The 13,311-nt window shown below is 38.2% G+C and overlaps 1 protein-coding gene across 6 annotated transcripts in view; it reads right to left on the bottom strand.

Annotated features, from left to right (window-relative positions):
• The window catches only part of abcc3 (ATP-binding cassette, sub-family C (CFTR/MRP), member 3), a 59,737-nt gene that overhangs the window by 30,051 nt on the left and 16,375 nt on the right, over nucleotides 1–13,311 (bottom strand). For all 6 annotated transcript variants that reach the window (XR_004340699.1, XR_004340700.1, XM_032573805.1 and 3 more), the window contains exons 2-7: nucleotides 11,414–11,590; nucleotides 10,420–10,545; nucleotides 8,205–8,342; nucleotides 3,434–3,559; nucleotides 3,281–3,342; nucleotides 223–354 (exon numbers count right to left, since the gene is read on the bottom strand). Coding sequence is in view for 4 of the 6 variants with exons in the window: in XM_032573805.1 (XP_032429696.1) it covers nucleotides 223–354; nucleotides 3,281–3,342; nucleotides 3,434–3,559; nucleotides 8,205–8,342; nucleotides 10,420–10,545; nucleotides 11,414–11,590 (761 nt within the window). In the remaining 2 variants the exon portion in view is untranslated. The remainder of the gene's footprint in view (nucleotides 1–222; nucleotides 355–3,280; nucleotides 3,343–3,433; nucleotides 3,560–8,204; nucleotides 8,343–10,419; nucleotides 10,546–11,413; nucleotides 11,591–13,311) is intronic.

The following is a 13,311-nucleotide window of genomic DNA, read 5'->3' as shown; positions in this document are numbered from 1 at the left end:
TTGGGCAGCATTTTTACAGGTAAAAATAATGAGTTGCAGACACAGTAGAGTTATTTTAGCATTAAAATAATTCAGTTCAGTCTGATGTTTAAAACATTTTTTTGAAAGTTTTCATTGTTGGTAAACTTTCTTTTTTAATGAGTAGCAAAGACTGAATGAAAGCACTCCATGCCTCAGGAGATGGAAACCGGCCCCTTCGCTCTAGAGCTTTTAAACTTGTACCTCTTGACCTTGGTTTGCTCCTTCTCCCACTCCTTCAGGAGTTTCGGCACTATCTTCTTGGAGCTGTCGCGCTGGTTCAGCGACCACAAGTCTTTGGCTTCAAGGGGCATTTTGTAACCTTTGATGGCCAAACTGGGAGAGAGAAAAAGCAGCTGAATTGAGTCAATCACATACAGTAAATGAATACATAATTTTCACTACATTCAAGTGAAAATCTTCAGTAGCCTCATTTTTTGTGAATCTAATTTCTGTTCCAGTGATTAGCTCCAGACTTCAGAGCAAGCCTGGGAAGCTTACTGGTTTCTAAATTCACTAAGGTTTGGAAAAGTTGTGGTTTAAAATGCCTTTCTTCTTCTGCTCCATCTGTTGCTGCACACTGTCACTCAGGTGGCTGAACGAGAGCTACAACATGACAAAGAAAAATACAACTTTGACATGGAAACTAAAAGATCACCACGTAACACTCTTATTGGGATAACATTGTTTTACAACTGCAAAGGTGCATTTGTGTTTTAAATTACTTTGATACGGCACATTTTTACTAGTAATTGAGAGGAATTTGGTTCTACGTTGGGTTTTTCTGGAAATCTGAAGTATCTTCCACATGAAAAGTTTAAAGTTATTACAAATAATTTCATGGCTACAAAACAGCAGTACATAAATGAGCACGGTAATAGCTTTAACAAAGTCTCTGCAGGTTTCACCAACTCAAATTTCAGACTTTTTAAGACCATTATGAATGGAATTTAAGACCTGTATCTAAAATAGATAAAACGTACAAACATTGTCCATTCAACTGGCGATAAGTTTCCACTTACCCATGATAAAAAGCTAGCTATGAAAGGATGTGTTAGCAGCTAGTTATACAGTAGCTTCAACCGTCCTGAGTCACATATTGTGACTCAAACCGTTGCCTGACAGAAAAGTCCTATGAGAAAATAAAATTAAATAGAATATAAGAGATTGAACAGTCCTGTTAATAACCTGTGATTAATATATTAAAGCCCAACTCACATTTTAAAAGATGAATTTCAGATATTTCAAGGCCTTAATTTTAGATCTACGAATTTAAGACTTTTTAAGAATGCGCAGACGCCCCATTTAACTAGTTCCGCCACAGCGAGTCCCGGCCAGTGTTGTCTTCATTTGCAGGTCCTGTGTGGCTCCTTCCCGTTTTTCATAACCCCTTCAGAGGTGGTACAAGCCAGACCGAGCTATGTGCTGCACGAGTTGTCTTGGTTAGGCTTTAATCTTATCAACTCAACATTTCTGGCTTTTTATCTTTAAGATGAAATGAAATATCCTGTTTTATTTGAATCAACAATGATAACAACCACACGGAGGATGACATGCAATGTCATTTTAAGTTTCCACCATCGAACCTATCTGCTGCGCGTTCCAGCACATATCCACGCCCACAATAGCAAGAAAAACACAGCCAGTGGAGACACACCCAACTTGGCTGAACCTGAACCAAACATTAACCTGCGAGACTGAGACTTGGTAATGAAGAAGTCGCTTTAGATGCTCCTGTAAGCTAACAGGTTTACAGGAAAACTGTCTTGTTAATTTATGTGGTTTACCAAATAATGTTCTCCCCACCACCAAGACAGATGGTTGGGTTTGGGCACAGACCTATAAACCAATGCACAGAAATCACCGGGAACTGTTCTTTCACACAGGAAAACACCAACGCAAACTGCATATTGAAAGTAGGAAGAGAAACCTTTTCCTGTAATACTGATGTCCTCCCACTCAGTCACTGACACAGAGCAGAGCCTCAAGGTCATCTGAGGTCGTCTGAGCGACAGGAATCAGAAAATAGAGACTAAAGGAGGCTCAGAGCTTCATTCACTCTACATGGGTCACAATTCATTAGAGGCAAGATTTGCAGCAGTCATTTAAGTCTTCAGTTTTTTATATTTCATAATTTTCAGATTTTTATGCTAAATGATTTATTAGGTTAGACCAGTGGTGTCTAAACGTTTTACCATGAAGTCCAGAATCGTTAAGTTGCATTATGAATGACCGTTATCAATGGCATTTAAGACCCGTATCTCCACAGAAATGTATGAACTTCCTCCATCTAACTGGCGATAAATTTGCACTTCCTAATGAAAAATGCAAAAGGGTGTATTAGCAGTGGATTATTGGTACACTGAAACGTCTGTAGCTACAAATCGCAATGAAGATGTCTGAGTGTGACTCAAACTTTTGCCTGACAGAAAAATCCCGAAAGAAAAAAGGTTTTTGAAAAATCTACGTAGAATATACAAGATTAAATAATCAGGCGACGATCAAATTTAAGACCTGTGACGAACATATTAAACTTAGTTTTAAAAATGAATTCGACATTTTAAGGCCTTGATTTTAGATACATAAATTTAAGACTTTTTAAGGATGCGTGAACACTAATAATAATTTCTAAAGCTTGGTGGTTACAGTCTATGTGTTTTCCAGCATGAACGAGAAGTCAGTCAAGGAACAGACGACTGGCATTTTTAACCCACTGAGAAGCTGACAAACTGATCAATTACAGGACATAATATGGTCAGAAATTGGTCGAGAAGTTTTTATTATGATAATAAAACTTCATAAGAAAAGTTATAGTGATTTTATTAGCCAGTATAAATTTGATATAGTGGCTAATAAAACTCCTTAAAACCTCTAAACTGTTGAATATTTTTCTTCAGTGCCCTATATAAACCAATAGAATCAGTCCGTAAAAAGATATGAGAAATTTGTTATATTGTACTGTTACATTAAAGTTTGTCTGCATTTCTCCTTCTGGTGAATCTTCTTTAGCAAATTAACAAGTTGCCAATCTGAATGTAGGTATTTCAACACAGTTTTACTCAGCAGAAGGTTTGGTTTTTAACTTGGATTTGTTGGCTGCTGCTCTTTGAAACAGAGAAAAGCTAATAAATAAAGCTGAAATATTCAACCTTTAATTTTCTCATTCTGAAATATTGCAGTTACTTCAAACTAAACAGAGATGATAGATTTCAGAGTTGCCATAAAATCATATCACAAAAACAAAAATTAATCAGCGGCCCACCTTGTGAACCACCAGAAGGTCACGGTGGACAGAAAGCCTGCTGTAGCTTCAGGGCACGGATTCTGAGGAGAAATCAAAAGAGGAGCAAAAAACACAAGTCAGGGCAGTTAAACATATAAAAGGTGTAAACATGTTGCAACGTGTGGGACTCACAGGGTCAGTGACCACATCGGAGAAGAGAGGAGGTTTCTCATTCAAGCAGCAGAGGACGAGCTCGAGGAGGATCAGGCCGAAGTAGAAGTAGAAGGAGGTGAAGCGCAGCTTGTCCGGAACGCCGCCCTGAAATGCACAAAAAAAAGGGAAAAATAAATATTGCGAATTATTTATCCAGGATAAAAGAAGCGTAGTCCGATTTAACTTCAGACAGAGAGAAAAAATGTGTTTGTGTCTTTATATTATGTGTATGAAAATGTCTGGTTCAAACTGGAAATAACCGCTATCTAAATGTGGGCCTTTAGTCAAATGTTAAATTCCACCTTATTACAAAACTGTGCAGTTTGAATTTCAAGCCCTTTCAAGGAATTTGTACAGAAACCAATCACATTCCAATCACTTGAAAACGCCAAATTGAAATTCAAGGATTTCAAGCACCTGTAAGAACCCTATAATCAACTTTAATTTTGCACATAACACTTCACACTGGAAGACATTTTAAATATCCGAAATAAAACACAAGAAGGGAAATAAAAAAAAAAACACATGCAACCGAAACCTCAAATAAAATAGAATTTGAAATCTCTGCCTTTCAAAAAAATAGTAATCATTTTCATTTATCATGCAGTTAATTGCTCAAGGTTTCCCCCAGAAAACTTGCTAAGCCCAGTGGTTGGATGCTTTCATCCAGCGGCCCGTCGTGTTTTTGAGTTAAAAAATGTTTAAAGTCAACAGGAAATTTGAAAATATCTCTTGGTAATTATGTGTTATTGAAAGATTAATACCTGAACACCAACTATAAAGTCTTAAAAAATGCAAAGAGACCTAAATAAATAAGCAATGCTTAGGCTAGTGGGGGGAAAAGTAAAGCCTGGTGGCCCGCCAGGCTGATAATACATTGAGGGGAAACCCTGATTGATTAATTGCTTACAGCGACAGAATTAACTGGTTGATAAAAAGGCCGCAGACAAATCAAATAACCGAAAACAAAAGTCATGTGAAAAGGAAACGACGGTGACCCATCACTGTTTTTAATGTAAAGCTGCTTCAAAACCACAGCGCGTGTTGAGCAGCTTACTGATGATTCATCAGAGCAGACAGCCTGAATAATGCATGTGTCACTCTATAAAGAGAAGAGCAGGAACAAAATACAACATTCTGCATAGTATAGACACTTGAAAGTGACTATTAAGTTTAGTTGTTTATTCTACGTTTAAGCTTCAGTCCAGGTATCAAAATTAAAATAACATTTGATTCTTCCAATAATCAATAAGTATGTTTAGCAGCAACAAAAATATATATATTTTTTGTTTTAATTAAAATCCATTACTTCATGTCATACACTTTTTTGAACATATGGCTTTTTTGCCAGCCTCCCATGGAAATCTCACAGCGGCCCATATTTGTTTCCTGCAAACATCAGAACGAGCATATTAACCTTATAAACAGGTTAGCTGGGGGTAAAGTCTCCTCTGATTATGGAGCTTAACCCAGTAGCTCGGGTATTTAAACACAAGCTCAAACCTTCACCCAAAGAGCGAGCGAGCGGCAATGCCAGAGAGAGCAGAGGAGCAAAGCCTCCTGCAGTGCGACCTGGGAAACGCCTACGCTGCACCGACTCATGCTTTATGACCCATAAATGAACATTTAGCTGCGACGCTGAGTCACTGCAGACTCAAACTTTGAGTCTGGTTCCGGGGGCGGATTTCGGGGCTCTACCACCCCCAAAGCGGCTCCACCATGTTTAAAACCGTCTGTTTCTCTCCTGATCCGGGATTCTGGTTCATCTGTCAGACGAGAGACTTGAATCATTAATAATCTCTTAGATTTTAGAACCGGTGATGACTCAAATGTTTACTGTTTATGTCGTCTGGTAACAAGTGCTTACATTCCTAAAAGTAACTATCATCTTCAGCCGTGTGCATCAAACGGGTTTCCGTCCATATAAAGAATGAAGATGAAGACGTCTGTCCAGTCTGGGTGAAAGTCGTTATCTTCCATCTGCTACGCTGGCTTTCTCGTTTTGCATTGGTTTTCTCAGCATTTTTACTTCTTCCTTAGCTAGCATATTGATTTTAATCAAAGTCATGGGAAAGTTGTACGACTAAGAGAAAATGTAATCTGATCTGATGAAAATCTGGGTCCTAAAGCACTTAATACAGGCAGACCAATAATCCTGGAAGTGTTTTTTTTTTTTTTATTGCAACATCTCATCCAGAAATAGTTGGAGAAAACGGCACACAGAGCTTTGTGAGTAAACTGCCATAAATATGAAAAACAGATGTTTTGGCTTGTTACATTTAGAAAAGGCGGTGGCAGCATCGTGCTCTTTGGTTGCTTTGTTTAAGCAGAAGAACTGAGACTTGACGATTAATGTTCCTAGACGCTCTTCATCCAGTCTCACTGCAGTCTTTAACTTTAAAAAATATACTTTTTATATATCTGTTAAACGTGTCACTATGACAGTATAATATGAAACTAATAATTTGTGGGGGAAAGAAATCAAGCCCTTCCACCTCCTCCCAGTAGTCCTACGGCCATCTGCAGAAACACACAGCCAGCAAAACCCCATCAGAACCAGGAGGAGGGTCTTAGCGCTGTCAATCACCCTACTGTATTCCCAAGAACACATCCCACAATGTACAGCGATATTTTAAATATCTCTGCATTCAGATGAGGCTCATTTGACAGATTAAAAGTATCTTTTGAAAATAACAACCTTTAGACAGGTTTTCAGCAGTTAAAAGTCATGTAAGCCTGTGGCAATAAATCAATTAATTGCGTGCTAAATTAAAACAAGCTCAATAATTTCTACTTGTGTGATTGCTTTTCTCCGTTTCTATCAAAAACTGGATGATAAAAGGTTTCAGTCTGGTGCTTTGGTCTAAACTAGCCTCTTTTTTTAACTACAATTTTGTTTACAGAGTCTTAATCATTTATTGTATTTATTATTTTAGTTGTTTTGTTTATTTATTTTGGGGTACTTAAAATGTCTTCCATTTTCAGTGTTAGATGTTCGTTAGGAATGAAAGTCTATTGATCTTTTGAGAGGATGCACTTGAATTATTATCCAATTATCGTAATATTACTCGAAAATGTTCTCAATACAACAATATTATAGTTTATCTCGATAACTTGTGGGACAATTTATCATCTAGGAAAGTATGGAAAATTATCATAATTAACTAATATAAAGGTTTTAAAACATTTGTGTGTGATGACTCAATATGAAGTGTTTCACTTAGTAATAAATTTCCTCAAATAACTGAACTTTTGAATACTTAAATTTATTGAATGGGCCTGTAAGTTTGTGGCTTTAATAAGACACAAACGTAAAAAAAAAAAAAAAAAAAAAAGTTTGAGCACATCAGTCACCGCTTGCTTAAAATAACCAGTACAACTCCATAAAGATATGTCATACCCTGTTATTACAGTTGGTATGTATGCGTTGCCATGTCGTGGATGAATTTTCAACAAACCCCATGCTTTTACAAAAAAACAAAAAAAAATACCCCAACAATGTTTCTTGCCCTTGAAGCGGTCGTATTTACTAGGTCACTCGTCCTTCTGCTCTTTTCCCCAGGAAAGTCTCAAACTAGCTGAGGAGCTTACGGCGCTGAAAGGCAACAATCTAAGCGCTCAACCTGCGTGACTGGAATTAAAGCGCATGCTTTCCTGCTTCCAACGCACGAGTTACAGTTTGTTGTTATTTCTTTTTCACACTTCCTGCCCGTCTCGCAGCCTGCGGGTTCATTTGGTGCGGAGTCGGCGCGGAGCGCACGCTGTAAGTGAGCCGCTAGGAACAACAAGTGAAGTATTCTGCTCTCTGTGCTTAGTGTTGCCCTGAGCTGACCCCTGCTAAAACATCTACTCACTGTAAACTCCACAGCAGCTCCTAAAAACAACACACAGGCACCACTGAGTGATCAAGTGACCTGAAACGACTTGGGAGTCTGAGTGGTGCATTATGTAAAAGACTGCAGAGAGCAAAAAAGGGAACAAAAAGGCAGATTTGATACAGTTAGGAGCTGCAGAGAAAAGTTATTAGCCTAAAACTGACAAAAACAGAAATTGAGAAAACATTTTTGTGAACTGAAATAAATAAAAGTGGTACTTAATGGGGGGAAAACTATAACTAGCTGGAGCTACTGTATGTAGTGCCTTCATAAAACTAACAAAAACACTGGAAATAAAGCCAAATATTCTTCTTTTTCCTGTTTATGAATCTATTTATCAGCCTCTAGAAATGATGTGAAATAGATTTATTTTTCCCCTACAAGCAGTTTACGTCAGCTGTCGGCAGATTACGTCATTCAGTGCTCCTCCTGATGGCCCTAATGCCAGTCTGCAAAACGGCAACAGCAAAAGTTGGAAGAAAACACCAGAGTCCATTGGTTGTTCAGCAATAATTGAATCCATTTTGTGAAAAAATTTATCTTCTATTTATTACTGAACCAATGCAATACTTTGGTTAATTTGTAGGTGCAGAATTAAAAAAGGCAAATGTTTAGGTCACAAGCAGTCGTTTTCATTGCTTTCTTTGACTTGAAGCTACCGGTAACTCAATGCTAACATTGTTAGCTAGCTAGCTAACAAGGTCAAAGAATGAAAAAACTAAAACTAAACAATGTTTAACTAATAACTAATAGAAAACTAGCAATCCTACTCAAAAACTAATTAAAACTAACTCAATTAGTCAAAACGTAACAGCAAAAAACAACTAAACAATAATGAAAAACCCCAAAACTATTGACGTGGTCTGCGCTCTTACCGAGCTGGAGGCCTTCAGGATCTTGGAGCGGAAAGGCACGATGGCGCACAGCAAGGACAGGAACCAGAAGACGAAGAGGACCCCCGAGGACTGGGCCCCGTGTAACCTCTCATACTGGATCAGGAACGTGGCCAGCAGCTGAGAAAGGAAGAGGAGGGGAAAAAGGAGAAATTGAGTTTCATATTAGCCGGAGCAAAGCGGCGGAGGTCACGTTAGGTGAGCTGCACTCTGACTGAGGTTAGCATCCTGAAAACAATCTGTTTTCCGTCAAACACGGGGTCAGACCACAAATTTTCTGGATTTGTCGTAAACTGGTGCAGCTCTTCTGAAGTGTACGGATTATCTGAACCGTTCATCTGAGCCCTTTTAGCGCTCCGTCGCTGCTAAATACTAGAGTCAGAGCCACAGGGGGAACCAAAACTAGCCGTGATCCGAGGTTACGGACTATGACTTTACATTAAACTGTGAGCCTTTATCAGAGATTAGATGGGAAAGTGGGTATCTTTGGGTTTAAACGTCGGATTTACTGATGCTTTTGCAAAACAGGAAAAAAGAAAAGTCACAGCAAACAGCAGATTAGTGACCATGGATCAAATCAGAACATCATGATTTGCTAAAATCAGATGGGAGAAAAGTAAATACTCGAGCAGGTCTTGAAGAAAAGGACTGCAATGATTAGTTTCACCTAATAATCTTTATGACATCTGATGGTGAGGTTCCTTCAGAGATCAGCGCGATCTTTCCGTTATGACTCGGAGAAACAAGAGCGCATTTATATCCAGCTGTCCTCCATCTCAATCTCAGGTCTTCTGCAGCCTCCATTAGTAGGAATTACATTTTTTAAACCACATCCAATAACCAAAAACATATGTAGATGTGGTGTGAATGAACAAAATCAAATCAGTAGCTAGACATTAATATTTACTGTAATTCTGCTTCACAAAATATAACAAACTGCTGAGATTCAACAGAACATTTGCAGTATACGGTGTAAAAAAGTGTTTTGTATCATAAAAAAATTAAAATAACTCAATATGTGCAAATCTAACTATTTTAACATAAAAGAAAAAGTTCCTTCTTAAAATGCCTCAGAGTTAAACACTGAAGTATTTGTCACATAAAAAACTGCCGAAAGTATTTTCATTTCTTCCATCTGTTAGATATTTGCACTGAAATAATGACTGTAGTGTTTTTATGTTTCACCCTCATGACTATGCTGAAAGTATTGTCAGTGATTGTTTTCATATTTGAATTCTTTTAGTTTGTCTTTTACGTAATAACATAGGTCTCTGCATATTTCACAAAGTCAAATTTAAGACTTTTAAAGACCTTTTTAAGACCATTATGAATGAAATTTAAGAACTAAATATTCACAGAGATATACGAACTTCATCCAGACAACTGGTGACAAGTTTCCATTTATCCGTTAAAAACTACAAAAAAAGCTAGCTAGCTATGTAGCTAGCAAGGTTAGCATTGATAGCCTCAAGTCAAAGAACGCAATGAAAATGTCTCAAACTTTTGCAAGAAAAAAAAAAAAGCGTATTGAATATATGAAATTAAATAGTCAGGACAAAATTTAAGACCTGCAATTAATGTATTTAAGGCCAACTTACTTTTTAAAACGAATTTAAGACAATTTAAGGCCTTAATTTTATGTATATATTAATTTAAGACTTTCTAAGTGTCTGCCATGACATTCTTATTCCAGATGTGTCACAAACTTCTTTTCATGCAGCATATCTGCGACAGGTTCCCATGAACTGAACGACGAGACAAGTTGTTTACCTTCACATTTATACGTTTTCCTATAAAAACAGAAGTTTTGGCTGCCTTCACCTCTCGTCAGCGCCGGAGACCAGCTTGAATGCTCAACCACAGGGGAGCTGCATGAAATACAGCTCCACATGACGCTGCTGCGTTAGTGCACAACAGTCTTATGCTAACACAGTTTGGAAGAACAAGAGTTAGCATATAATTTTCATACGGGACGAAACCTGCAATCTTAATTAAAAAAAAAAAAAATCTGTAGGGAGTACTGCTGGTCCCATCTGTTATCACTGTGACAGCATCACAGATGTGCGCTTCACACTTTGAATTTGCATATGCAAAGGTAAATGTACAACCCCTATGCTGCAGGACATACAGTCTATGAATGGTCTTTTGTAAAGCTGTCGCTATTTGACCCATGCTTCGCTGCCTGCATGTTCCTTACCATGGTGATGCCGAGCACCAGCGGGGTGATGAAATAGATGGGGGGCGGGGACTGACCCTGCTGCAGCTCGTGAAATGTGTAGAAGAGGTCGGCCCAGCACACGATCCAAAGCAACAAGCCGAACGCCTGAGGATGAGTGAGAATAAAACAAATGAAACGATAGAAAAACAAAGAGGTGGGAGAAACTACAGGAGAGAAGAGTTCAGCAGTTCACTTCCTAGTGGGAAAAACGGGAAGTTGATTATTTAGTTTTTATCTGTCTATAGTGTGACGATTTGAAGGAAGCCTTCCTTTACTTCACCTGTTCTGTTTTACAGATCAAAGGTGCATGTAAATTAAAACTAAACACACTTTTTAACTGTTTTTATTGTTTATGAATAAGAGTTCAGAAACTTTTCCAATAGCAAAGTTCAAGCACTTTTCAAGCATTTTCAAGGTAAGTTTCCAGCACCACACTTTGGAGATGAAAATAGAATAAATGAATTAAAAACAAATTAATTCATTTAAAAGAATTAAAGACAATATATTCTTTTTTAAATTCTAAAAAATGTTCTCTCTATGTTTTCTGGCGTTTAGCAAACAGAAATAATTTTGGTAATTCTAAATGACCTAAAACAAGAAAAATTTTGCCTTATTTAACTTCAGAAATAAGACAAAGAAAATAAGAGAAAAGAAATGTGTGTTTTCATTCAGTGTATGAAAATATCTGGTTTCAACTGTAAATAAAATGTAGACTTTTAATCAAACGTTTGATTGCACTTTATTACAAAATGGCGCACTTTGAATATCACACACTTTCATGGACTCCAAACCTTGAAAACACCTACTTGAAATCAAGCCTTTCAAGGATTTCCAGCACCTGTACGAACGCTGTCGATTCTAAAATGGACTTTAAATTTCAGGCTCCTCCCTGGTCGAGCTCATTCCTATGTTACTGAACTATTAACCGTTTTGTTCCTTAAGGTCTTATTTAATGCAACAACGTCCCACTTACTGTTTTGAACCTGTTCAGCAGCGACATCATGATGTACCCTCGGCTGCTCTTCTTCAGGTAGCAGATGTAGGCCGGAGAGGCTACCCACAGGAAGACGCAGGGCGCCCACGCCAGGACGGAGAGCTGGAAACACTCGGAGAGGTCGGGCCGGTCCGTGTGGAACGTCTGATTGGGTTCCTGCAGAGGACCAGATGATTGGCTGGTTAGTTCACACAACAAGGTGTCTCAAAAAGAAAAACTCCAGATTACAACACCCGGGTCATCTCACAGGACAGGACAGAAGCTTCAAAACAGACGGAATCAGTCAGAGAGATTAAACAACAAGTAAAGTAAACTTTAGATCAAGTAAAGGAAGACTAAAGAATCCTGAGCAAAAAACATCTCAGTTGTTACTTTGTTGCACCAGAAACCCAACAAAACGTCCCTCAGAGCCTGGAGTCAAGCCAACAGACTTCCTCCCTCCCAAACGTGTTCATCGCTCTTGAACTTCACCACATTTTGTCACCTTACAACCATAAATCTCAGTGTATGTTCAAGTTGATTTATTTTTTCACTATTTTCAGATGACAAAGCATGGATTACTATTTTATAACCAAAACCTTCCTGACTGCTTTAAACCTCTCCAGAACTATTATTCTTTAAATGTCGGTTTTATTCCTTTGTCTTCATGGTGCTGTCTGTTCACTAATGTTCTATAACGAAGCTCTGAGAACATCATAAAATAAAATACATGCAGAGGAACTTCGTTTACTTATCATTTGAGTGGTCAAGGCCTCTGAGTGTTTACTGGGGAACAAAATTGCGACATTTGTTACATTTTCAGCTGATGTGGTTCGCTTTCACACTGCAAACTGAACTCTTCAAAAGCTTATTCACCTCCTCACCTGTGGTGGCGCTATATAAAGAACCACTGAAGGAAACGATACAGAAACCTCTGAAGAAGACATAAGGGCAGCTTCCTTATTCATGAAATGTAAGCAAATGGGGAGTGACATCCAGTTTTAGCTGGTGTAGGATTGGATTAGTTTGTAAAAGACCACGGGCCATTTCTCCCGCTAGCCAACTTTTGGACTTGTTTGTTTTGGTTAAATTTACCCATAATACCCTGCGCTAGACTCCGCTTCCTACTTTTGGAGCGGTCTCTGGTCCGCTTTGCGTTTACATAGGCATTTGAACAGAACCAGAGTTCACTTCAATCGAACCAAGACCAAGGTTTGTAGGCGGCTCAGGCTTTTTAGGCAAACAGCTAGAGTTCGATAAAAGCAGACAAAACAGGGTTGGTTTGAACGCGTCCTAAAAACATTTAATAAACCATGTATTAGTTTCTTTTCAACTCACAATTTAGCTTTTTTGTTTTGCTCTGTGACATAAGACCCACTTGAACACATTCAAGTTTGTAGTGGGTGAAAGAAAGTTCAAAGGTCATTAATGCTTTTTCAAAACACAGTAGCAGCTGGAGGATCGGGTTTACATTATGGAGCTCCTTTCATGCCTGAGTTTGGCCCTTTGCAGATTCCTACACAACCTTTTGAGGTGAGGAAAGGAGACATTTTGAACTGACGTTGAAAACTAACAACTAGGATGGACAATATGGACCTAAACATTCTATATTTCTTCCAGCGGCATAAAAAGACACTAAAAAAGTTTTACTAGAATTGGTTATGTATTTCTCATCTTTATTAGAAAGAACCTTCAAAAATGCTTCAAAACACAAATATTTCGACAACAATCAGACTGAAGAGAATCAACCGAAGCTGCAGGAATCTAACACACCGTCCCGCTGATATGAGATGCAGAATCCGTCTTCGTCACTCACTCTGCTCCCTGTAGCAATTTCAGCAAACAGTTATTTGTTGCCTCTTTAATGTACAAGAGTGGTATTAAAAAATGTAATGCAA

The sequence above is a fragment of the Xiphophorus hellerii genome, chromosome 10 (assembly GCF_003331165.1).
Source record: "Xiphophorus hellerii strain 12219 chromosome 10, Xiphophorus_hellerii-4.1, whole genome shotgun sequence".
Lineage (NCBI taxonomy): Eukaryota > Metazoa > Chordata > Actinopteri > Cyprinodontiformes > Poeciliidae > Xiphophorus > Xiphophorus hellerii.
Note: the sequence above shows the minus strand (reverse complement) of the source record. Positions and strands in the feature narration are given on the sequence as shown.